At 48.8% G+C, this 24625-nt stretch overlaps 4 protein-coding genes across 9 annotated transcripts; 2 read left to right on the forward strand and 2 right to left on the reverse strand.

The window, feature by feature from the left end:
* The first annotated feature begins 721 nt into the window (after positions 1-721).
* Positions 722-6477, forward strand: LOC101078280 (ELAV-like protein 1). Of its 4 annotated transcripts, none has more exons than XM_011618660.2 (8): positions 722-836; positions 2179-2236; positions 2346-2417; positions 2649-2817; positions 3973-4076; positions 4497-4656; positions 4728-4953; positions 5649-6477. In XM_011618660.2, exons 2-8 carry the CDS (start codon positions 2201-2203, stop codon positions 5962-5964), a joined length of 1083 nt encoding a protein of 360 aa, XP_011616962.1. In that variant the 5' UTR covers positions 722-836; positions 2179-2200; the 3' UTR covers positions 5965-6477. The 4 variants fall into 4 exon arrangements, with proteins under 4 accessions (XP_011616962.1, XP_011616961.1, XP_003977524.1 ...); XM_011618659.2 differs by having other exon boundaries at positions 726-908; XM_003977475.3 differs by having other exon boundaries at positions 727-908; positions 4497-4650.
* A 300-nt stretch (positions 6478-6777) lies between these two features.
* Positions 6778-10453, forward strand: wdr18 (WD repeat domain 18). Of its 2 annotated transcripts, none has more exons than XM_029828163.1 (10): positions 6778-7027; positions 7619-7729; positions 7883-8016; positions 8085-8226; positions 8646-8789; positions 8955-9025; positions 9429-9553; positions 9634-9797; positions 9921-9989; positions 10155-10453. In XM_029828163.1, exons 1-10 carry the CDS (start codon positions 6818-6820, stop codon positions 10281-10283), a joined length of 1299 nt encoding a protein of 432 aa, XP_029684023.1. In that variant the 5' UTR covers positions 6778-6817; the 3' UTR covers positions 10284-10453. The 2 variants fall into 2 exon arrangements, with proteins under 2 accessions (XP_029684023.1, XP_029684022.1); XM_029828162.1 differs by having other exon boundaries at positions 6779-7027; positions 9918-9989.
* Positions 10454-11288: 835 nt separating this feature from the next.
* On the reverse strand, positions 11289-15052 carry LOC105418667 (uncharacterized). 2 transcript variants are annotated; one of them, XM_011618664.2, is made up of 10 exons: positions 14711-15052; positions 14315-14592; positions 13976-14183; positions 13815-13894; positions 13696-13739; positions 13009-13465; positions 12791-12913; positions 12511-12703; positions 12331-12369; positions 11289-12088 (listed from the first exon to the last, which is right to left on the reverse strand). In XM_011618664.2, the coding sequence occupies exons 1-10, from the start codon at positions 14718-14720 to the stop codon at positions 11838-11840; spliced, it is 1683 nt and encodes a 560-aa protein (XP_011616966.1). In that variant the 5' UTR covers positions 14721-15052; the 3' UTR covers positions 11289-11837. The 2 variants fall into 2 exon arrangements, with proteins under 2 accessions (XP_011616966.1, XP_011616965.1); XM_011618663.2 differs by having other exon boundaries at positions 14315-15052.
* A 2233-nt stretch (positions 15053-17285) lies between these two features.
* Positions 17286-24560, reverse strand: tmem259 (transmembrane protein 259). Its single transcript, XM_011618665.2, has 11 exons — positions 24223-24560; positions 22830-23146; positions 22394-22699; positions 22189-22318; positions 21474-21584; positions 21283-21405; positions 20982-21082; positions 20824-20881; positions 20336-20419; positions 19047-19179; positions 17286-18951 (listed from the first exon to the last, which is right to left on the reverse strand). Exons 2-11 carry the CDS (start codon positions 23034-23036, stop codon positions 18300-18302), a joined length of 1905 nt encoding a protein of 634 aa, XP_011616967.2. The 5' UTR covers positions 23037-23146; positions 24223-24560; the 3' UTR covers positions 17286-18299.
* Positions 24561-24625: the final 65 nt, after the last annotated feature.

Genomic DNA, 24625 nt, shown 5'->3' on the forward strand with positions numbered 1-24625 from the left:
TTAATTTAGCTAAAGAAGACAGTGTCTTGGCCATGGAGACCCATGAGCAGCCACTCATCTTTTGACAGGAACCCACAAGCGTGACCATATTCTCTCTTCATATCTGTAACTGCCTGCAGCAGCAGGAGAATGTCAGCTGACTCAAGTTCCTCCCCTCATCCTAACACAGACTCCATAAAACTCAGGCCTCACTTAGTTCTGACCTGAAATCTGACTGAAACATCTCCAACAGAATGTTCCTCTGCACATGGTCCAGTAATTGAGTCACCACTGCTGTCACATTGAGTTAAAGGGGAAGTTAGCTATATATCACCTTCTTAATTCTTTTCAGGGTCACAGAGGGGGGTGACGGTAGGTCCACCCCTATATTAGCATATTGTACCTTGGTAAAGGTGTTTGTCCCCTATTCCCTAAACACCTTGCATATTTTTTCTGCCCTGAAGCTTGAACCAGGAACCCTCTGCTTCTCAGCCTAGTCCCCAACAGAGCCACCCAGGTGCTGGCCTGTAGTTTGGTAATGTACAGAATCTGAAGCAGGAGAATATTTTTCTTTAACAATGGTCAAATTACTGCAGCTGATTTGGAAGAGACATGATTAGATTAGAAGGATTTAGATGTTGTAGAAGCCAGCTCAGAAAAGTGCGTTGTATGTTCGCAGGTCTCAGTTCTAAAATACGCCTGTAGGTGGCGGTACACTACGTCGATCGCCACCAGTAAATATCGAAGACGAAGAAGAAGGAAAAGAAGAAGAAGACGACGAAGAAGAGTTCTGACGGTCGTGTCGCGTGGCGGATAGCGAGGAATTCCTTTCAAAGTTGTTTTTGCTGAAAATCAACGTAGGTTCTATTCGCTAAACACGATAAGAACAAATTTCTGCATTGTTGTTGATTCGCCAATCAAAGTCGAAGGTAAGAGATAAGACGTGTTAGCAGAGTTAGCTCCCGCCGCTAGTTGCTGTTCTCTTTGTGTGGACCAGTGCTAACATGTGCTGTCTGTTAGCTTCTTGTGCACCATAATCATTCACGTTTGAGTAAATAGAGGTAAATCAAGAGTTTACGTGGCTCTGGTCTCAAAACCGCGTTGTTTTCGTCTTGCTGCATTGTTCTGATTTTATTAAGTCGCCATTATTGTTGTTGTTTGTACAGACACAAAATAAGTAAAGATAAATGAGCAGTCTTTTCAGAGAAAACATCTCCGCTCGGTATTTTCTTAACAAGAAAGATCACAGGGGCACAAAACCTTGAGATTAATGGTAAACACTTTTTAAAGCTTAATCTGGGACTAATAAACTCAAATACCCAATACTATTTATTTGAGGATTGTACTACTTGTTTTTAATTTGTCCCATGACTGTTATCGTGTTACAAGTCTCGATTCGTTTGGTCAAGTGTTTATTTATATTGTTAATATTTATTGATGGATTTACTGCAGCCATAAATGTTAACTGAGCCGTATGAAGTGGTCAGTTGTATTATCTGTAAGAGTCAAAGGAAGGGTCAATAAGATCAGTGGTCCTTTATGGTTTAGGGACGGGTGGCAGAGATGAAGACACCGAGTTTCTCTTTGGGAGGAATCAGGAGGAAAATATCAGAGGGACAGCACACGTTAGATGTTGGGAGGTAAAGCCAGACAGTTGGTTTGGGCACATTAGAGGTGGGACAGTAGAGGAATGGATCGACCAGGCAGGAGGACCAAAGAGGAGATGTGTGACGTAGATGGAGGACATGTATGTAGCTGGTCTAAGAGAAGATGGAGACAGTTGATCTGCTCTGGAGACCCCTGTGGGCACCAGCGAGTCAAGTATCATTAAAAACTCTTAAAAGTGCCGACTCGGAACAGTTTAAAATCGGACTGAGAGGGCTGAAGAATGCTGTGTTCATCTTAAAATGTCCGATGCTATCTGACAACAAGCAGCAACTAAAATCTCTTATCTCTAAGTTTAAGCTCTTTAATTTTCTATGCATCTTTTAACGTGATGATGAAGCAGAAAACGAGGTTTACCCCCATTGAAACGCTTATGTTCACTTAAAGAGGTGCTTATTACCAACTTCAGGCTGATGTGTACTCTTGGATAAGGCAGTTGCCAATACATGAGACATTACTGTGTATTCATGTTTCCATGACGATCAAATGTTAACGTTACCCACCATAAGCAGTCTGTCACGTGGTGTTTTTCAGGTACAGTGAGCAACTTGATTCCATGGCGCTTAGACGGGGACACATCAGGTACCTGAAGGTGAGTCGGCACAAATGTACAGAACTCAACAGAACTGGATCTGGACTGAAGGCAGCAGGAGGGAATGTGCACTACTGTAACGTGTGTGTGTGTGTGTGTGTGTGTACAGGTGTGTGAAGTTCAGACGTCTCAGAGTGATGTTAGAGAAGGACAACATGCCATCAAAGGAGCTGCTGGGAAGGTGAGCCTGCTGGTTTGTCCACAGACACTCTGGTCTGTTACTGGGTCGAGCATCGACCACTAGGACCTGCCGTCTAAACAAATATAAATATGTGGCATCGTTTGATCAGAAGGCTTGAGGCTTGATTTGGACGAGGCTAATTTAACGTTGACGGCGTGGATGAGCGGACACGATGAAATGAGCAGAACTGGAGGCCGAGCGTGCTTTAAGTGTGTGTCCGTCTGTGTGTAGGAGCTGTACAACAATGGCTTTGAGGATCAGCTGATGGAGGACGAGGACGCCAGGACAAACCTGATCGTCAACTATCTCCCTCAGAGCATGAGCCAGGAGGAGCTGCGGAGCTTGTTCAGCAGCGTCGGCGACGTGGAATCGGCCAAGCTCATCCGTGACAAAGTAGCAGGTAACACTCAGACGCTAGTACACCACAGAAGTACTCCATCCCACTACCTAGCAGTACTTCTGCTGTAGTGCTGAGAGCATGTTTGCTACAGCGCTAATAGTCCGAGCACGCGCAGCACTAGTTTTAACGGTGGTGCCCGGAACGACCTGCTTTCATCTCTGAAGTTTGTTTCGTTGGTTTCTTTCTTTTAACTGCTGATCCACCCAGTTTCTTTTAAAGATTTTGTTCTTGATGGACAATTCTGTCTTTTTTGTCACTTGTAATTTATTCAGTTTAAATGTTTATCAGAGTTTTTGTTTACCAGTTAATAGAATTTTAACAGTTTGGATTTTTTTATGGGTTCAAATCTGAAATGGAACTAAATGCATTTGTCAGAGCTGCTAATGATGGTTTTATGGCTGTTTTTTATATTTGATGTAAAATATTTGAGCTGTTTTTATTTCATGTTTGGGTTTTTACAGAATCTTTGTAAAGTTTAAATGCAAATCTGAACAAATCAAGTAAATGTATCTCACTTTCCTGAGAGTGATATTTCCTGGGAGAGTTTCCCATCCATGATTGAATCATCTTCTATGGTCTCATTTGAACTGGGTCAGCAACCAGTAAAAAATCAGAACCGGACCTTAATCAAGTCTGTGGTTACACACAGCGCTTGTCCAATATTAGGGTTGGGGTCTGTTGGGTTAGCTTGTCGCTAGCAGTCACCTAAGTACAAATGGCTCCATCAGCTGTAACTTCACAGGGTCACTGGGGCGAAACTCTTGGGATAGAAAGTCTTCAGTTCTAAACAAGCATCACGAGTTGAACGGTTCTTGGTGTTTTATCCAAGACATTTTAAAGAGTTTGACTTGTGCGAGACAGGAGGTCTGGAGTTTGTGTTTCTGGTTTGGGCTGCTGTTATCACACATTTTAATGACGCTCGATCAGTCATGAAGAATGTCGTCTGTAACCGGGACAGACCGAGCCTGACCTCTCCCCCGCGGTCATTTGGTTTGAGTTTCACTCTGAGGAAAACTGGGTGCTGTGGTTTTCTGGATTTGTTCAGAATTTTCTTTTTCCCTCTCTGTACATTGACTGTTCCAGATGTGTCGCGCCTGTAACGCACACCCTTTTGTTTTTTATTTTGTTGTTTTTGTTTGTTTCCTGTTTCTCTAGGCCACAGTTTAGGTTACGGCTTTGTTAACTTTGTTAACCCTAGTGATGCAGTGAGGGCTATCAATACCCTCAATGGCCTGAGGCTACAGTCTAAAACCCTCAAGGTAAAGTTCCACAGGTGCTTTTTGACTTTTTGACTCAACTGATGTGTTATGTTCCCCGGACAGTAGAGGGCGCTCTCCTGACAAAAACTGTGACGGACGAAGGTATTTTTCAAAGTCTGCTGCCATATTGTTTGTTTTTTGCTACTTTAATATCACTAAATGCTGCCACCACATGTGACTTCCAAGTTCAGTGTGACAGACTTTTATTTATTTTCATACTCATAGTTTTGAACAATGTGCCCAGTGATGATTGTCTCGATTTTGTTTGTTTTCTTTTTGTTTTCTTTCTTTCTTTTTTTTCCCAGATAATGTTGAATGATTAAAGTTGCAATATATGAAAGATTTTGCTTTGATAAGCAGATGGTTTTGACTGAAAGTCCTCTTCCTGAAGACGCGTGGTGACGCTCTTTCCTCCTCCAGGTTTCATACGCTCGGCCCAGCTCAGAAATGATCAAAGATGCTAATTTGTACATCAGTGGTCTGCCGAGGACGGCGAGTCAGCAGGATCTGGAGGACATGTTTTCACACTATGGGCGGATCATCAACTCCCGAGTGCTGGTGGACCAAGCCTCTGGTAACAGTTATTTAACCTTCTAACAACAGCGGCGGGTCCAGTCCTCAGCCTAACCCGTTTTGTCCTCGACTGTGCAGGTGTGTCCCGGGGTGTCGCTTTTATTCGTTTCGATAAACGATCGGAAGCTGAAGACGCCATCAAACACCTGAATGGACACACGCCACCCGGGAGCGCCGAGCCGATCACAGTCAAATTTGCCACCAATCCAAACCAGGCCAGGGGCTCTCAGGTGATGTCGCAGATGTACCACGGCCAATCGCGGCGCTTCGGGGGGCCTGTGCACCACCAGGCCCAGAGGTTCAGGTACATGCCTAAAGGTCCGGTGCTACGCAGCGGTGAATCGCATTTGAAAGGCTTCCAAGGTGCTCCTGATAAAATGCTCTAAACAGCTGAACGTGTGCACGAAGAGACATAGGTGCTGTTTTAGGTGCTGTGTCCGGAGGGGTCGGGTCAGGGCTGAAAAGGCTCCGTTCCTTTAGCAGTAAAGCTACAAGAACATCTACATGCATCTCTAATGTATGTGTGAGTCGAAACAACGACGGCTCTTTTCAAGATTGAAATTCTGAACCAATAAGACTTAAATTCTGTTTGGTCAGTTAGATTCTAACGCTGATTACATTTTGATGCTGGTTAAAACTAAAATTGGCGTGCTGATTCCAAAACCGCAGTCAGTTTTTTTTTCCTAGCAGGCGAAGCTTTTTTCTTCCCCTCCACATAAACCAAATCCCACTGATTAGCTGCAGTGGGACCTGCCAGCTGAGCAGGCGACCAAGAGGGGGCGCTCTCACCGCATTGCTCGCTCGTGTCGAAGAGCAGGACGCCGCGCTCGTCTATTGCTCATTTTGAGCCTTTTGCGGCCTGGTCAGCCAGTAGCTTGATAGGGTGAACTGACCATGACCATCAGAAGCCCACGACCAGAAACTTGGGCTGTTCTTTTCATCCTGCTGCTCAATAACCCTTCTGATTGGCTGTTTGTTACATTTGCTGTTTCTGTTTAGGTTCTCTCCCATGAGCGTCGACCACGTGAGCAGTAGCAGTGCCTCGGGAAACTCCCCAAACGGGTGGTGCATCTTCATTTATAATCTGGGTCAGGAAGCGGACGAGGCCATCTTGTGGCAGCTGTTTGGACCGTTCGGCGCCGTCGTCAACGTGAAAGTGATCCGAGATTTCAACACCAGCAAGTGCAAAGGCTTCGGGTTTGTTACCATGTCCAATTACGAGGAGGCTGCCATGGCGATTCACAGCCTGAATGGATACCGCCTTGGAGACAAAGTCCTACAGGTGTCCTTCAAAACCAGCAAAGGACACAAGTAGGCGGTCGGAGACAGCGTTTTCTTTTTCTTTTTTTTTTTCCTTTTTTCTTTTTTTGTAGTCTGAGGTTGATCCAAATAGTGAACTGCCCCCCCAGCATGCTGTTTTCTGTTTTTAAAATTTGGACATTGTTGATGTGATATTTGGAGTCTGAGATGAGTGTCAGCTGATTGCTTGGTTCTCTCAGCATAGAAGCAGGTAGGCTTTTGTATGGATTTATGTGTTTGTTACATAATAAATCTGTTGATGGAATACTTGTGTGTACTTTTACTGTGTATGTTAACTTCAGTCTGTACTAAAGGACATAAAATTCTGATTGATGTAAACATGGAAATGTTAAAACCAACCATGGCTCCTGAGGTTCGCCGCCCCGCCGTTGACCTGAAGTACAACAGGGAGCTTAGTAAAACACAATGTTTGTAAAGATAATATTTAAAATCTGATTTATCTATAATTATCTTAACATTTGATTCAATTGTGTATTGTGAAGTCTTTTAAATAAAAGCTACAGTTCTAGTTGGTCATCCTGTTTTATTGTTTTCCTACAGCTGACATTTGGATTATTTTTTTTTCACCATGGATAACATCTTTTTTTTTCTTTTCTCCCACTTGTGTAAATTTTGACCCTGAAACCAAGTCAGCCTTGAAAAACCTTGAAAATCATCCCTCGTTGGTTTTTTAAGTGCTGTGGTAAATGTTAAGTCATCCCGGTATCTTCAAATCTCATGCATGAGGTTTCCTCAGCACAGAACTACAACTCCACAATGAAGAGAAGATTCCTACATGTCCCACAATGCACATCGCACCGGATCTAAAGCGGGGAACATCCGGTGTCCCGCGAATATTGTATTGTAAGATGGCGGCTCCTCTAGAAGTAATATTGAGCTCGGATTCGGGTTCTCAGTTGTGGAATCTGACTGTGTTCGACCTTCACAGCGGTTCCAGCCTTCTGTCATACCGGGGAGGGAACAGTTCGGCCCGGACTCTCACCCTGCTCCGCGGACAATACATCTTGTCCGCCCAGCTGGGCAAGAATTTCATTAACGTGTGGGAGATCCAGAGGAAGGTACGGACCCGCTACACTGCTGCGTGCTTCGGACCGAGCGTGTCGTATGGACCTCCAGGTTTTGTCCTGTCCCTTACAATTTGAACCTCCGCACCAGAAGTGCCGTCCCGACAAAACAAAAGTCTACAGTTTCTTATCAATAGTTACTGATTGTCTGTGGCCACATTGAGACGTGTTTGGTGAGACTAACGTGTCTAAGATCTCTGTTTACGAACCTTCTTTACCTGTCAAATGTCGCGACGATTTCCTCTCGTTAAAGCAGCAAAATCTACACTAACATTTGGTGCGAAAGGAATAAGATACAACTGTACCTCTTCATTTAATTACACAACACATTTAAACCTGCGAGCACATCTGGCTGTACTGACAGTACCCGTCTGTATCTCTCTGCTATCCTTTAGCAACACCTTAGCTAAAGATGATGCTACAGGTGAGATGTGAAGTGAAAACAATAAGATAACCTTCGATATGTTCAGCCAAAACGTGAAATGCCGACAGTCTGATTGTCAGACGCCATATCGCAGCGGTCAGGTCAGAGGTCATGTCACTGGGATGACCCGTCTGTATTCACTGGTTCTGTTCATGGTCCAGGACCAGCTCCAACAGAAGATCGTGTGTCCAGGAGTGGTGACCTGTTTAAACGCCTCGCCTGATGGACTGTTCCTGGCTGCCGCCGTCGCCGAGGCCATTTATTTGTGGGAGGTCCGTCAATTTCTCCATTTCTCTGAAAAGTGGAAGATGATCAAGTGTCTCTGCCTGATCTGACCTGATCCCAGTTCATCCAACCAGGGCTGAACATCGTCTCTTCTGACCCGACGGTTCAGGTGTATGATTTCGGTCCTTTGATTGGTCCAGGTGTCCACAGGTAAACTGCTGTCCGTGCTCAGTCGCCACTACCAGGACGTCACCTGCCTGAAGTTCACGGACGACAGCAGCCATTTTGTTTCTGGAGGAAAAGACAACCTGGCTCTTGTGTGGAACCTTTCGAGGTAGGTCGCAGCTGATCAAATCTGAACGCGTCTTGTTGGATGTTATTGTACGTGTGTGTGTGTTTTAGTGTGATCCAGCTGGATTTAGGCCACACCCCTGAGCCGCGGCACGTCCTGTCTCGTCACTCTCTGCCAATCACAGACCTGCACTGTGGCATGATGGGGGTTCAGGCCAGAGTTGTCACGGCCTCCTTGGACCAGACTGTTAAGGTAAGATGTGTGTTTGTCACACCTGTACTGCTATGACAGGTAGACTTAACACCTGCGCAGGTGTCCTCATGATGGGGCTCAGCCAACTCCGCCTCTCTTTGCCTGAGTGGAATCATAATTGGGCAGGTGAAACGCTCCGTTAATGTGGAGTTTTCTGCTTGTGGGGTCGTTCTGTGCTGAGGTTCTCTCCCCCTGCTCAGGATCTGCTTCTTGTCTTGTCTTCACAGGTCAAATTTGATGGTACAATTCCAGTTTGGTTTGGGTTTTTTTTGCTTACTTTGACGTTTTGCTTCCATTGCATCTGTTCAAATGTAACTTTTTTAGTCTGTGGACGTCGGTGCCGCTGTTTATTGTCTTGTTTTGTCTGAAACCTTCTTTTGTGTCATTGTCAGCAGCAAATGTGTGTCTCCTGTGTGCAGGTGTGGGAGCTGTCCTCCGGCGAGCTGCTCCTGTCCATTTTATTCGATGTGGAGATCATGTCTGTGACCTCTGACCCCTGTGAATACTTCCTATTTTGTGGGGGAAGCGATGGAAACATTTTCCAGGTGTCTCTGTGCAGTCAGGTGAGTAGAGAGAGATTTATTTTATCACACCAGCATAAAGCATTAGGTTGTGCGTGTGCGTGTGTGTGTGCGGTGACAGTGACGACCATCTCATACCGACGGCGTCCACGACGCCAGGCCGTTTGTCTGATTAACCATGTTTAACCATCCTTGTGTCGTCTCCAGGGCCTCAGCCGGGACCGCCCGTTTCAGTCCGACACCGAGCAGAACCAGAACCAGATCTTCAAAGGACACACGTGAGCTCAAAGCATGTGTTTCATCAAGTTTCCAGTTTATGAATTTAAATCCTTAAAGATGGAGTCTGAGAGTACTGACTGAGTAACAGGAGATAAAACTCCTCCTTCGTGACTTCAACGTGACCTTCTGGCCAAAATGTCCAGTTAGTTCTGTGGTTCTGTTCATTATGAGAACATCTGGATGGATCACATCTGTGAAGGAGACGTGACAGAGTTGCACAGGATTGTGCCGTGCACGTAGAGATGGTCGTGTGGAGGGGGGGGGTCAGGGACGTCAAGGGCACTTTCTTACCTGGGTAACACGTTTCTGGCTCCGTGTTCGGTGTCACCTGACCCACCAGTGGTCTCGACCGTGGCGTGGGGGCCCTTTTTCATGCTGTGCGACCCGTGTGGTCTCCCCCAGGAACATGGTGGGTTGTGTCTCCGTGTCGATGGACGGGACGCTCCTCCTGTCTGGGTCCCACGATGAGACGGTTCGCGTCTGGGACATCCAGAGCAAACAGACCATCCGCTGCCTCGCCCACAAAGGTAAAGCAAAGTCCTGCGGGTTCCTGCCAGGCAGTTTAGAACCTCAGCTGCTGTGTGTGTGTGTGCGTGTGTGCGCGCAGGCCCGGTGACAAACGCCGTCATCACAGCAGCTCCAGCCAACATGTTCCTGCCTGACAGCCGTCCCGCCGTCCCGCTGCCACGCTTCAGCCGTCACCTGAACACCTCGGAGGGTGACGGCAGGGAGTCGGGGGAGGTGTGTGTGCGACTGGGCCTCTATACACAGGTGAGAGCGAACGTCCTGTCCTCCCCGTCAGCAGCCCGCAGCGAAACCTGTCAAATCCGCTCGTTTGCATCGCACAAATGATGAGAAAAGCCTGATGTTGACGTGGTCTTGGTGCGGTAGCAGGAGGAGGAGGAGTCGTACCTGCTGAAAGCCCATCGGCTGAACGCTCTGATGAACGCCGTGACGGACAAGGTGAGTGTGTGTGAGGCGTGACGGGGCAGGCTGGGAAGGCATCATTTTAACTGTGTGTGTGTGTGTGTGTGTGTGTGTGTGTGTGTGTGTGTGTGTGTGTGTGTGTGTGTGTGTGTGTGTGTGTGTGTGTGTGTGTGTGTGTGTGTGTGTGTGTGTGTGTGTCAGTCGGTCTTTGGTGATGGTGAAAACACGAAGGTGCGCGTTGCAGAACTTGAAGATGAAGTTCACACCCTGAAGAAAATCAACAAAGATCTCTACGAGTTCTCCAGTCAGCTGCTAACCAAACCCACATAAACACACACACACACACACACACACACACACACACACACACGGGAATAATTTAATTCTTACATGAACATTTGTATTACCGATGGGCGTCTTTAACCTGAAATGTAATGATTTAATTGTGGAAGTCTGGTTTTTATCAACGATGCGTCAAAATAAACCGTTTTGTAAAACCTCCCGTTATTTCATTAATGTTTGCAAATCTCTTTGATCTCTCGTTTTCGGCGAGCCCCGTTTCTTCTGTCTGGGAGGCGTGGCAGGCGTATCCTAGCAACACTGACAGCGTTTCTGTAGGTAGAGAAGCTCACGGTGTCTCAGTGGTCCAGGAGAGGCTGATCCAGACGGGTCAGCAGCAGACAGAACTGACCCACGACCAACATGAAGCTTTAGCATTAAAGGGCGAGGTGCCCCCCCCCCCCCCTCCCCCATCAGCAGGATTGAGCTGCTACTTATATGCAGATCTTCAGTCATTTTCTTGCTCCTTTTGTCTTCTTGATGTGGCTCCTTGATTTTATTTGGAAGAAGCAGTTTTTCCAATTTTCTCCCGTTATGGCGATGATGGAATGTTTAAAGTCCCTCCTGTAATTAAGGGTTTAGGTGTGTGTGTGTGTGTGTGTGTGTGTGTGTGTGTGTGTGTGTGTGTGTGTGTGTTGAGCCTCTAAATCATGGAACCTGTGGATTCCAGCTGAAGACCACCCAGGATCCACGGTGGGTGAACATTTCTGTCCCTAAAACAGCCGCTCACGTGGTCCAGTTCAACTAAGAGGATTCAGAAGCAGCAGCCAGAACAAGTTCCCATAATTCTGTCTGGACAAAAGAACATTTCCTGAAGCACAAACCAGTTCCACTCGTATCTGCACGTGTCACCAAACTGTGACCAACTCTGTAAGATTAAACCTCCAGCTCTCGAGGTCACCGTAAATTATGATAAAGATGAACTTCTAAATAACATAAATGAATCTTTGCCATATTAGGAATTTCCTTCACACAAAAGAAATACATACTCACTATTTATATCTTTTATTCAGTTATTAACAATCCACTGTTATAAATTCACCCCTCATCACAGATAATCTGCATCTTTTAATCCTCCGTGGTTCTTTTTTAAGTAGTTCGAGCTCGGATTGGTCTCCTCAAGGTTCGTTTCACGCCTCCAGTTCCATTTGATGGGCAGATTTTACTTTCAGAACACATTTAGAAATAAACCCAGCCGCGCAGCGCCACCTAGCGGTGGTCGCCACGAAGCGGTTGACCAATGCTGCAAAATCTAGTAAAAACCAAAAACACAACCTGACTGAATCTGGACCATTTGTGATTGATAATAAAGTGAAATAGGAAACTCTGACTTTATATCATACTAAAAAATATATTAGATAAATTAAAACAACATTGAATTCACATGAATCTTAAACAGGATGATTGTATTAAACATAATCATTTAAAAGCATTTACCCCAACACACCAGGTCCATATCGTTGTTAAAAAATGCTGATAATATATTATAACTTTAAAATAAAATTAATAATAATCCATATGAGAGGTTACAGGCTTTGGTCCAGATCAGGCCCTGAGCTGATCAGCCAGGTCCTCAAACTTCATCATCCTGAAGATCTCCTCTGTGACTTGTTTGGCCCCTTCAGGCTGGTACTGCTGAACCATCAGGTCCACAGTTCTGGGCCTGTCTGCGTTCTCCAGCCGGCTGACAGGGATCGGATTAGGCCGGAGCTTCAGATGATAGTGAAACAGCAAAAAATCCTTTGACTCCAGGGATTGCAGCATCTGGAGCAGGATCAGGGTGGTGTGCATTGGTTCTAAGACAAACGAGACAGAACTGGTTGGACCGGGTTGAAACTCGCTCCAAATGAGTTAAACTAAGTTAAACCCATTTTCCGATTTGATAAACTGGGCTTGAAGTGGATCATATCAGTCAAACTGACTCTAACCCGGTTATCTACCTGCTAATGCTAATGCAGCTATGAGCAAAAAAAAAGAAAAAAAGAATCTCAAATGTTGCAGAGGAAATAGATTCTATTTTCAGCTCAGCTGGGTTTACCTTCCATGGCCACTGCGGGACACAATTCTTCTGGTTGACCTGCAATAAAATAGTTTTAAATGTTGTCCTAACATGCCAGCAATGCATGTTGCATTAGCATGACAGCACAGTATGTTTGAGTCATGGTACATGTTCTGGAAGTGTACTTGTGTGTTAGCATGTTGTGCTAACATGTTTCACCTGTGTGGGCTCTCAGCTGGACAACTCTTTCCCACGTCACAGAGTCCGTGGATCTAAAGAGCCAACCAATGAGAGGCAGCGCAGCCTCGGGACTCGACAGCTGCAGCTTCACCGACGTGGCTCCGTCAGGAAGCTGCACCTGAAACGACGGCAGGAAGTTGCTGTAGTCGCTAAAGTTGACAAACTCTGAGGTCTGAAACGCAAACAGGACGAAGTTTAGGAAAAGCGTGGCGCTCCACATCTGGCAGCTAACGGAGGGGGGGGGGGCAGGGTCACTGACCTCCGGCTGGATGAGGGTGACGGGCTGACCACTCAGCTTGTAGGTGTGGTTTGGGATCAACTCACAGTCCGGGACCGTTTCCACATACTTTGCTCCGATTCGCTGCTTCCACTCCTTTATCACCTGTTAGTCACAGGATGCACAACCAGTGAAGATCAAGGATTCAGCGTTCCTCCGGTTGGGAGGAGAGCCTGCAGGTCCGTGGGAGTTCTGTGTACCTGAGTCAAAAAGATGTTCCTGGGCAGCAGCAGGACGAACAGCAAGTGCTGGCGGATCTCGGAGAAGAGGACCACCAGACCCCTGATCGCACTGTTGTTCCTGCGTCCTGTCACCAGCCCGAAACAAGAGAAGCCCGGAACATCGACGATCACATGGCTCTGGGTCACGTGAGAAGGGGTGATGAAGTCCACTCGTTCCTCCGTTGCATGGACCACAGACAGGAAGTGCTGACCTCCCTCTGCAACGTCCTCGAGCAGCTGGCAGTGCGGCAGGTGCAGCCGGTGAAATCGCCCCGACAACAGGGTGAACCTGAAGAGTGGTCCAGCAGGTCTCAGCCCTTTAGAGGAGAGGAAGTCCAGGTCCCAGGGCACCAGCTGGTAGAGCACATCGCCGACCCCCTCCAGCCGCAGCCCCGTGAGCCGGCAGTGAAACAGCCCCTGGTGCTCGCACTGCAACCTACACACACGCTGGACGTCAAGGTGACGGACGTAAACGACCGCGGTTGAGCAACGGGCTGCAGCTACTACAGGAAATGGCGCCGCATGCGTGGCCCAGCCTGCGGGGGACGCCAGAGAGAGTGGAGAGTCTCCACTACTGCCTGGAAGATCTCAGGAGGCTGAGGCCACCAGCGGCGCCACGGCCCAGGAGCTGCGCCGCCTGTTTGCATCGGACCACGGAGGAGCTACCTGAACATGTCCCCATCCTCGAAGACGTCAGGGCTGACCTCCACCTGAGCACATCAGTTAGAAACCAATCAGTCCTTTCATCACCAGCCTTATCGATGACGCCACTGTGCCGTTTCTACCTCTGGCTCCAGGTTCTTCTCCGTTGTCATGGCGCTGGAGCTCTCTGATGTCACCAGTTCTTCCTTCTCCAAACAGGTGCCTGCAGCAGGATGATGTCTAGCATTAGCATTAGCATTAAGACGGGAAGCAGGAGCGTCCGCGGCCCTTTTCGGAGACCTACTGAGAGTTGGGACGATCTTCAACAGAACCTTCTTGGTGATGGTGTCCAACTGTTTGAATCCAAAATGTTTTTGCAGAGGTCCGTGTGTTCTTGGCTGGTTGGAGTCTCCCTCCATCAAGTGGTCTCGCAACACCCAGTGAAACCATTTCTCTTCATCTGGCACCAGGAAATCCACCAGGTCCTCCTGGATGGATCCCTCTGAGAAACCCTGGGACCACAACAACCAAACAGTCACAGTTTAACGTGCAGCTAAACAAACATGTTTTTACGTGTCAGAAGGTTTAACAGAGCCTGAAAATGAGACTTTCCCCATCATCGGTTCACGGGTTGACAGCGAACCTGGTTCTTGAGAGCCCGGCGGTCCAGCTCCTGAAGGACGAATGGATTTGATCTGGCTAGAGCCAGGAAAAAAGCGTCCTGAGCTTTGTTCCCCTTCCACAGAACCTGGTCCACCAGAATGCGCTGCTTCTCCCTCTGGTCTGCGTGGATGCTGATGGCCTCCAGATTGGCCGTGTTCAGGACCCCGACCTCACGCAGGGCGTCCACGATGGCGTCCACCGGCTGGATGCTCTTGATCAGGCGCCTGCGGCACCTCTTCACAAAGTTTGCTTCCAGGTCTGGGTGAAGGAACTCACGGATTATGTGACTCAGAACAAATTGGTCCTTCTGGTTCCCCATCAGGCCCACCTGCTGCGGCTGCCACAGCCAATACGGTGCCGAACCACCCTCACACACCTCTCGCCATTTTCTCGGAGCCGTCACCCCGTTACCCATGATGCTCTTCTGTTTGGCAGGGACAGATCAGACTCCTCTGCAGAGAACCAGGACCAGTTCTAGCAGCTGTATGAAACACGTTCTTCTTCTGCTATCATGTAATGATCTAATCTCCAGATAGAGAATAACAATGCTCCTATACGGTGTGTCTTCCCTGTCTTCCCTGTCTTTCCTGTCTTCCCTGTCTTCCCTGTCTTTCCTGTCTTTCCTGTCTTCCCTGTCTTTCCTGTCTTTCCTGTCTTCCCTGTCTTTCCTGTCTTCCCTGTCTTCCCTGTCTTTCCTGTCTTCCCTGTCTATCAGTGCAGCACTGCTCCAGAACCTCTGTGAAGCCTCTTTATAGTTTTGTGGCTTCCTCAGTGCGGAAGTTGCTGAGATGAGATGTGGCTTCCTCCGTGCTGCTGATTGGCTGTCCTTTAATGTGGCTGCATGTGGCAGCATGTTTTTTTCTAAATAACCAGAACCAGGACATCCCTCAGCAGCTGTCTGACCATCATCTGGTTCCATTTTAGGCTCCCTTTAATGAACTGTGTGTGGACGCAGACATCACCCACGCAGCATCCCCCCCCCACGCAGCATCACCCTCACGCAGCATCGCCCCCACGCAGCATCGCCCACGCAGCATCACCCTCACGCAGCATCGCCCCCACGCAGCATCGCCCTCACGCAGCATCGCCCACGCAGCATCACCCTCACGCAGCATCACCCTCACGCAGCATCGCCCCCACGCAGCATCACCCACGCAGCATCACCCTCACGCAGCATCCCCCCCCCCACACAGCATCGCCCTCACGCAGCATCGCCCACGCAGCATCACCCTCACGCAGCATCGCCCCCACACAGCATCACCCTCACGCAGCATCACCCTCACGCAGCATCGCCCCCACGCAGCATCACCCACGCAGCATCACCCTCATGCAGCACCCCCCCCCACGCAGCATCACCCACGCAGCATCGCCTACGCAGCATCGCCCACGCAGCATCGCCCCCACGCAGCATCACCCACGCAGCATCGCCCACGCAGCACCGCCCCCACGCAGCATCACCCACACAGCATCGCCCACGCAGCATCGCCCACGCAGCATCCCCCCCCACGCAGCATCACCCACGCAGCATCGCCTACGCAGCATCGCCCACGCAGCATCGCCCACGCAGCATCACCCTCACGCAGCATCGCCCACGCAGCATCACCCACGCAGCATCACCCTCACGCAGCATCACCCACGCAGCATCACCCACGCAGCATCACCCTCACGCAGCATCGCCCTCACGCAGCATCACCCACGCAGCATCACCCACGCAGCATCACCCACGCAGCATCACCCACGCAGCATCACCCTCACGCAGCATCGCCCACGCAGCATCACCCTCACGCAGCATCGCCCACGCAGCATCACCCTCACGCAGCATCACCCACGCAGCATCGCCCTCACGCAGCATCACCCACGCAGCATCGCCCTCACGCAGCATCGCCCACGCAGCATCGCCCTCACGCAGCATCGCCCACGCAGCATCACCCTCACGCAGCATCGCCCACGCAGCATCACCCTCACGCAGCATCGCCCACGCAGCATCACCCTCACGCAGCATCGCCCACGCAGCATCGCCCTCACGCAGCATCACCCACGCAGTATCACCTCACGCAGCATCACCCACGCAGCATCGCCCCCACGCAGCATCACCCTCACGCAGCATCACCCACGCAGCATCACCCACGCAGCATCACCCCCACGCAGCATCGCCCTCACGCAGCATCACCCACGCAGCATCACCCACGCAGCATCACCCTCACGCAGCATCACCCACGCAGCATCGCCCCCACGCAGCATCGCCCTCACGCAGCATCACCCACGCAGCATCACCCACGCAGCATCACCCTCACGCAGCATCACCCACGCAGCATCACCCACGCAGCATCACCCACGCAGCATCACCCACGCAGCATCACCCCCACATTAAGCACATCTGGAAATTTGGAATAAACACTGTCGCCTCTTAATACCTTCATCTGTGCGATTCATGTGTTTCCACTCCAGAGTGTGTTTGTTTGTTTGTTTGTTTGTGGCTGACCCTTGAAATGCTCCATCAGAATCTCCGTAGAGAGCATCTTGGGATGGAGCGCTACCAGCCTGCAGTGGGACCGTCGAGTGATAACTGGGAATTGGCCCAAAATCTGAGATATGAATGTCACCAACATGTTTTCATCCTTCCCAAAATTGCTTGTTACCAAAGTCTTTTTTCTTGTTAATACAGCATGAAGAGTTTCACGAGTACTGAGGGAGTCTCGATCATCCAGGTCAGAGTTGTCAAGGTCGGTTTTCTGTTTTTCTTCTCTTGAAGACATTTTGCCTTCTCTCCAGAATGACCATGCTTTTATTTTGAAGGTCTCTGGGGGAGTTTGCATGTAATGACCACTACAATAGTGATATAATAGTGATTTACTGTTCTGCTTGTTTTTTGTGCTGCGTGATGATTCTTTGGTAAAACATCTGTATTTATGTAGAACTCAAATCTAAAAATGATGACAGACAAATCCACCTTTGGGGTGATCAGACATTTATTTGAGATTTTTAGTATAGCACAAAAATGAGAGCGAGGGGGGGGGGGGTGTTCAGAGGCAGCAGGGCACCACCTGAGTCCCACGACTCCTCTGTGTGACAGCAGGACACATCTGGGGGATCCTCTCCGACCCCACCCTCAGCTCAGGGATCCCTGCAGGTTCATGCTAGTAGATCACCGCTGAGCTCAGGTGACAAGCTCAGCAACTACTTTACGGGTCGTGACGTTCTGATCCCCGACGTCAGGATTCAACCAGCCCCCATTTAAAAACAGGATCTTTGAAGGCGGAAGAAAAGATAGTTTGAATATAAGTCGGTCGGCCTGTTCCAATCATTCTTACTTTGGTTGGTGATTAAGGCCAACGATGACGGGAGCCACTACGAGGGCGCCGTGACACAGGTGACATTATTGCACATCCACAGTCAACAGAAGGTCGGACAGTTATTGATAAGGCATTCGCTGACAGGATAACCAGTCCAACCACCAGCCATACCTTGGCCTCCAGAATTAAAACCAAGCAGAAGTGTGTGTATGTGTGTGTCTAGATAGTGTTTCAGGTCACAGCCTGATATTCTCTTTATATGACAGATATATGATAAGCACAACAAAACCTATGCAATCACAACTATCCGGTCCTTTCCTTTCTTCTCTCCTGGCAGCCTCCAACAAGCAGGACCGTCCTGCAGGAAAGTGTTGGGAGTGTTTTCTGCAGGTGCCGACATCTACGTGATGGCGCGACACCTGACCGCGTCGTCACATGACTTTTATAAGGCTGACTAAGGTCACATGACAGTCCCCACTCACAGCCATCAGCTGAGCAGTTCATCAGCTTGGGGTTCCAGGTGGGTGTCGACTGGGACTCCCCTGGGGTTCCCAGCCTCTGAAGCACGCCGGACCAAGCAAATATTGATTACAACGAAGATGAAGGAGGATCGGCCGACTGCCAGACTCGGGCGCTCTGCCACTACGGCGCCATGATGACGTCACGCAGGTTCTAGAGGGCGGAGTTCTGCTCTCCTGCTGTGGAGTCCAGTTCTGTCGGGGAACTCTGCGATGGGGGGCAGTGTGTGTGAAGCAGCCCTGCTTCCTCCGATGGGAGCCCGCTGATTGGATGACAGTTTCCTGCTGCGGAGGCGACGTCGTTTGGCTCGTTCCCCGCTCCTCCGCTAACCTCTGCTGCGCCCGGACCTCCGGAGACCTCCTCAGGGGAGTCTGAAGGTGCCTGCTGATTGGACAGGGCTTCAGCGATGATGGCTGCCGTCTGAGCGACCCAGTTCAGCTCTGACCTCATCTCCCCTCCTTCAGGTGGGGCCCCAGGTGAGGCAGCGGGCAGGGGGTCAGTCTGAGCCCTCGGCTGCGAGCTGCTGGCGGGTCCTGTCCCGGGTGGAGGAGCCACGGCAGCGCTGTGGTTGTTGTTGAGGTTGTCTTGCAGGGCGGTCTGGTTCGCCTGGCCCGCTTGCTGGTTCTGCAGGAGCATCTCCTGGATCCTGATTTGTTGCAGGATGGCAGGAAGCTCGTAGTGATGAAAAAAGTAGATCATGGAGTGCTGGATGAAGAGCCAGGAGGTCACCAGGGCCAGGCTGCTGTACTGACCATTGAAGCGGTAGTGGTAGGCATAGAAGGCAAAGTGGTACAAGTAGAAGAACCTGAAACAGAGGGTGGTTCTTTCAGTCCATGGCCACCGAGGCTTCCAGTCTGGACGCCAACGGTAAAATCCCCGTACGGTTCCGACATGACTCACCTCAACCAGTGGCGTTTGCTGGTGTTGGTGTGGCAGCAGATGGCGTCGTACTGATCGGCGAGCCACACGATGAGGATGATGTAGAAGGCTGTTGTGGTGTCGTTGAAAAACTCCGACATGATGGCCTCCATGCCTGAGAAACAGCAGCCGATGTCAGCAGCGCTCAGGAAAACACGCAAAGGAAACCAGGGGCTGGAAGCCGAGAGACCTTCTAGAACAATGCTCATTACGTCCATCCAGACACTTAATTAAACACTGAACTGAAGACACGTCAGCGAAGGGAGGTCTTCAATCACACACCTGGCTTATGGTGTGCAGGTGCAAACAGTAATTAAATACATCAACAACCAGAACTCAATAAATAGAACACTAACATTGGAAGTTGCAAAAGATAAAATTTACAACGAACAAAAACAGGGTTAACACCAACCTCAACCCACAAAGGTTGCTACCACAAAGCATGCTGGGAAATTCCCACACTTTTTTTGGTGGGTGGATCACTTTGACTTTTGACATTTTGTAAGTAGCTCACGTGCTGAAAACATGAGCTCGCCTGTTCCAGAACAACCTGTTGTGTTTATTTAGAGGATTCTTGCAGTTTCTGCTGTATGTTGCATCACTTCCTGTCTCTCAGGTAGAAACGCTGCTCAACATTTCCTTTCATGGTATTGCGATGGCAGACTGGCAGCTGAGGCAACTGCACTTTCGGATGTGCGACCACACCAGAACACCACTGTGGTCAGAAAGATCCGCCTCATATTCTGTAGGAAGTGATACGTTTTATTACTCGGTCCAGCTCATTTTAATACTCTTTCTTAAGTTTGAGAGAAAAAAACAAGAGCACAAAATTAGCGGTAACAAACTGACTAGCTTGTTAGCATTGCTGCACGTAGAGCCGCTGTTTGCACGTGTCACCATAATTCAGATGTCATGTGACTGGCTGCCCTGTAGATCCCTCTAGTGACGGGACGGTGACATGCGATCTACCACAGCACCTTGGCGATGGGCCAATCAGGCACCCTGTTCTAGAACCTCAGTGTAGGAGTCTGACGGTGGACAGTCTGAAACCATCCACAGCAGCGTTGCCTAAGCAACGGGGGACAAACCGGCTTTGACTGAGGGGCCAGATGAGTAAAACAGAATTACAGAGTGGACGTTTGGCTGAGTGCCATTTATCTCAGGCACCACATCTGGCCGCCACATCTGGCCGCCACATCTGGCCGCCACATCTGTCCTTCTGGAACATGGAGGCATTTGTGAAGGTTCACACCTTCAGAATATGAGCTTACCAACAAGGGCGAGGATGACAGTGAGCAGCGGTGCTGCTGGAAAGGCGATGGTCATGTTCATCTCCAACATCTGCAGGAGATCCACTGAGGGAGCAGATCGAGATCAGGTCAACGTACAGCTGATCCAAATGAAGCAAAGCACAATTAAACTCAGCCAAATTTAGGCAAAACCATGCGAAGCTTGACGGTCTACAGATATACGCTTTAGACCTTCTGGGGGCGTGAGCAACTAGAGAGGCCCCAGATGTTTCCCAAAGTCCAAACGGAGGACGGGAACGTGGCATTTCTGTCTGTGGTCACTGTACAAACCAAAATGCTTTCATCTTCATCACCTCGGGTTTTGAAAATCTGCTTAAAAATTTAAACCAGCCTAAAGTCCAAGACCAGGACAAAGTACCAGCTGGAATGTTCTCTTTTGGTCTTTGGGACCTGAACACAAATGGTTCTGAGCTGTGTTGGTCTGGACTGGTGTTGGGGTGAATACTGACCAATGAAGACGAAGATCTGGTGGTGAGAATATCTGAGGAGCATGGAGACCGAGAGCGTCTGAAAGACAAGGCAGCAAAGTGAAAACGGCAGCCGAAGGAACATCTGGAGAACTTTCAGTCAAAGGTTCTTCATGCGAGCATCCGCTTTCAGTACGTACGAATATAACCATGATGACAAAGGCAGCCAGGTACGAGGTTCTGGCCATCCACATGCTGACGAAGCGGTAATGTTCTCCAGAGACCACATTTCTTAGGAAGCCTGGAAAAGACACCAAAAGCAGATAAAAGCTTTTTGATCTGGTCCTCGCTCTGGCTGGTGCCATGACCAGGAACCTCTGATTTTAGCAGCATTTATGCTATATTTTTCATATTTTTCCAAATCCAAACTGTCACAACTCGACTCCTCTACTGCATTTGAACACCTTCGAGGTTAAAACCCAAACAGGGCCCGAGCCAAACCTTTGTTCTCCTCGTTCTCGGCGAGGGCTTTAACGCTGGACATCAGGATGTCATCGTAGCCCAGAAATTCGTCCAGCAGAAAGCGACTGAAGCTGTCGCCGAAACACTCATCCTTCACAGGATCTGAATGCACAGAGAGACGCGTCAGAGCGGCACGGACGCGGTGCCGCAGACACCGGCGCTCGTCTCACCTAGCGTGACCACCATGACGGGGATGTTGAGCCTCTGACGGGTGCTCTGAGACAAGCGCAGGAAGCCGTACTCCAGGGAATATTCCACGATGTATTCCTCATGAGGCCACACTGTCAACAGCAGATGTGATGTTGGAGAAGATCAGAGCGGCGCATCCGTGTGTCAGACGTTAGACAGTCTCAGTCACGCCTGGAGCTATTGGTGAAATATTCTTAAGAGGTTTTATAACAGTTCTGACTCTATGTAGCGGAATACTGCACATTCCAAATGGCTGATTCCAAAAACTTTATTGTGCATAGTGACGGAGCTCAAAACAAAAACACCACCAAGGTGTAAAAAACACATTTAAACCCATGAGGTGTCTATTTTCTTCTGTTTGATTAAAGCAAAGACAATCACGTCTCATCCACATTGACACATCTACAAAGAAATCTACGTTCCTGGAGAAAATGCACGCGCATGTACACACACACACCATTCAAACGCCACATACAGCAGGATATCATATCAGCAAAACCACACTAAAGGCGAAAAATTTGGGCTTTTTGAAAACTGACCCTCAACTGTCTATAGAATTGAGAAAATACTGGATTAATTTAGTAAATCTAAATATCTCAGATGTCCAGAAGAGCCTCTCCTGGACGAGAAGAGACCAGGCAGTGAAGACCTCCACAAAAGGGATCATTTTAGCTCAGGCACTGAGCGACCGCCTACCTTTTGTGGTCTGAGTAAAGGAGACGTCCCGGCTGTCATTAACCCCCCCACCTCCTCTCCCCGATCCGCCCTCTCGTCCAACATTTTGTCTGAGCGGCGGCTTTAGGCGAGGCTCAAAGTCCAGCTCAAACTGCAGCAGAGAGACAGAAACAAGATTATTTCTCACTTTCTCCCTCAGAATTCCGGCTCAGCACCGACGCCTCACCTGCACCGAGCTGTTGTCGAACACTTCCAGGGTCAACTCCTCCTCATTCTCCTCTTCATCCCATAATGCAGCCAAGCTAATCCCCGCCCCACTACCACCTTCTCCCCCTTCCGGCCCCATCTCCTCCCCGAGCTGCGTGGAGTCGTAGTACTGCATGAAGATGGCAGCTCGGCTTGAGTTCTTCTGGATCTCCACCCGCAGGATCCCGTCACGAGGCCACCGCTCTCTCACTACTTCCAGACAGTTTATGGGCGAGCGAGAGAAGGCGATGTGAATGTAGGCCAGGATGAAGAGAACAAAGAGCGCCTGTGGAGACCAGTGGGAACAGAGTCCAGTTCACAGGGCAAATCCACAAAATGGTCACTAAAACATCCAGCAGGTGTCAGAAATGCTGATGGAGAGAGTTTAACACATTTTCCTTTCGATGAGTTCTCACCTTGAGCAGGACAAAGAACTCAAAGACTCTCCTGAAGGAAGGTGGAAAGAGGCGGGCATACGTCACAGCCATCTTGAAGAACAAAGCGTGGAAGAGGCGGTCGCGGACATTGATGAGGGGGTTCTGGTTCATGTTGGGGTTTCGGATCCTGTTGGGGCCCATGTTGTTGTTGACTGGAATGTTGTCATTTGCCTGGTTCTCAGACATGATCTCCAGATTAGCTGGCTCAGACTGCACACACTCACGGCTGATTCTAGGTCAGCATGTCTGTTCAGAGGGCAGGAAAATCTGACCTCAGGTCAGCTGGAGGTGGACCACTGTTAGACAGAATCAGAACCTTCATTAATGACAGTGGCTGATTAAAACCAACAGCCAACATCAGCTTCAACTTAAACAAACAGCTCCGGGAGAAAGAAAATCACCTCAAACAAGCATTTTAATTTGTTTTTAATTACCTGTAACATTTGCAACTAAAAGTTTCCCAAGTAATAATAGATTCTATCAAAGGGAGGTGGAGTTTATCTCAGTTGCTGAATTGGACATTTGGCAGTTGGAGCTACAACATTGGTTCAAACAAACACCTCCTGATCTCATCATGATCCTCGTGTAATTCAGTATAACACACAAAAGCTTCATCCCAGAATACGGATCAAACATGGGAACAGCTGGATCCGCCTGGTCAACTAGATTACACGTACAGTTCCAAAATTCATCTGAATGAAGACCAGATCTCTGGATCAAAAGTAACAATAGTAGGCTGAATTTTAAGCCAACCAGACCGAGGGGGATTCAGTCTGCAATAGCAGATCACAAGTGAGCAGGTGAGCCTCAGGACTGGATAATAAAGCGAGGGAAGGTGGCCCTTGGTGCAGATTCCTTTTATTTACAGCACAGCTGCGTATCTCTAACGTGGGGAGCACATGGAACCGGGACTGAAGGTTCGGGGCTCTGTCTGGGATGTTTTGGCAGCCAAAGGGGGACCCGCACAATGACGGTGTCACTGCGCACTCAGAAATCCGATTAACCCCATTGAAGATTACTTTTTACTATGATTTTTGATAGTCTCGATTAATAGTAGCAAATGATTGTAGATGCTCTTTGTGTCTACTGCAAATATGAATAATCTCGTCTACTACAGCTACAAAAACTCTTTCTCTCTACAGTGTGAAAATCTTCAGTCTATTACAATTGTGACAACTATGACTGTGAATAGTCCTGGCGTGAACGTCTAAATAAAATAATTGTCTATTATGAGCAGTAAATACAAACCATATTGGTGACAGTAGCTAGTGCGAGGCCTATGGCTCCGTACGCAAACATTCTTCAGCTAAAGCGGCTTATATCTTTCCTAATGAAGCCGAAGCTAACTAAGTTTAACCGGCAGCTGTCTTACCTGTCGTTTAGTCCACCGGTGTGTTCATGCTAAAGTCTTGGTATTGTTGTTTTCATCAGACAACAAACATTCATAAACGCTGAGCTAGCTGGTTAGCAGCTTGTCGTCGATAATATTGGAAGATTACACCAAAGGGGGGTAGCAATTAACCTTGGTTAAACTGTTAACTAGTTAAACAGCCATTACACGGTCTCTGACGACTAAAATTAAAACAGAACATTCCGTTTCAATTCTTTAGATAAAATCAAGATAGCAAAGGCTAATGCAAACTTAGAGCAATAAGCTACTGTACAGGGCGGAAGTACAACCAAAGCGGAAATAGGGGTCACGTGCCAACAGGGGTTTGGCCGCCTGTTGTCTGTTGACCATACAGTCGTCCAATTACCGCCGTCTACTGGAACAT

This window comes from Takifugu rubripes, chromosome 20 (genome assembly GCF_901000725.2).
Source record: "Takifugu rubripes chromosome 20, fTakRub1.2, whole genome shotgun sequence".
Classification (NCBI taxonomy): Eukaryota; Metazoa; Chordata; class Actinopteri; order Tetraodontiformes; family Tetraodontidae; genus Takifugu; species Takifugu rubripes.

Excerpts from the sequence above, each read along its gene's own strand:
- LOC101078280 (XM_011618660.2), top strand. The coding sequence starts at position 2,201 with ATGGCGCTTAGACGGGGACACATCAGGTACCTGAAG. Across the intron at positions 2,418-2,648 it reads TCAAAGGAGCTGCTGGGAAG|GAGCTGTACAACAATGGCTT; the intron begins GTGAGCCTGCTG and ends GTCTGTGTGTAG. Across the intron at positions 4,657-4,727 it reads GGACCAAGCCTCTGGTAACA|GTGTGTCCCGGGGTGTCGCT; the intron begins GTTATTTAACCT and ends TCGACTGTGCAG.
- wdr18 (XM_029828162.1), top strand. The coding sequence starts at position 6,818 with ATGGCGGCTCCTCTAGAAGTAATATTGAGCTCGGATTCGGGTTCTCAG. Across the intron at positions 8,790-8,954 it reads AGGTGTCTCTGTGCAGTCAG|GGCCTCAGCCGGGACCGCCC; the intron begins GTGAGTAGAGAG and ends TGTCGTCTCCAG. Across the intron at positions 9,990-10,154 it reads TGAACGCCGTGACGGACAAG|TCGGTCTTTGGTGATGGTGA; the intron begins GTGAGTGTGTGT and ends TGTGTGTGTCAG.
- LOC105418667 (XM_011618663.2), bottom strand. The coding sequence starts at position 14,749 with ATGGGTAACGGGGTGACGGCTCCGAGAAAATGGCGAGAGGTGTGTGAG. Across the intron at positions 13,740-13,814 it reads AGAAGAACCTGGAGCCAGAG|GTGGAGGTCAGCCCTGACGT; the intron begins GTAGAAACGGCA and ends TGATGTGCTCAG. Across the intron at positions 12,370-12,510 it reads CCAGCTGAGAGCCCACACAG|GTCAACCAGAAGAATTGTGT; the intron begins GTGAAACATGTT and ends ATTTTATTGCAG.
- tmem259 (XM_011618665.2), bottom strand. The coding sequence starts at position 23,036 with ATGTCTGAGAACCAGGCAAATGACAACATTCCAGTCAACAACAACATG. Across the intron at positions 20,882-20,981 it reads TTGTCATCATGGTTATATTC|ACGCTCTCGGTCTCCATGCT; the intron begins GTACGTACTGAA and ends CTTGTCTTTCAG. Across the intron at positions 20,420-20,823 it reads CCAGATCTTCGTCTTCATTG|TGGATCTCCTGCAGATGTTG; the intron begins GTCAGTATTCAC and ends CTGCTCCCTCAG.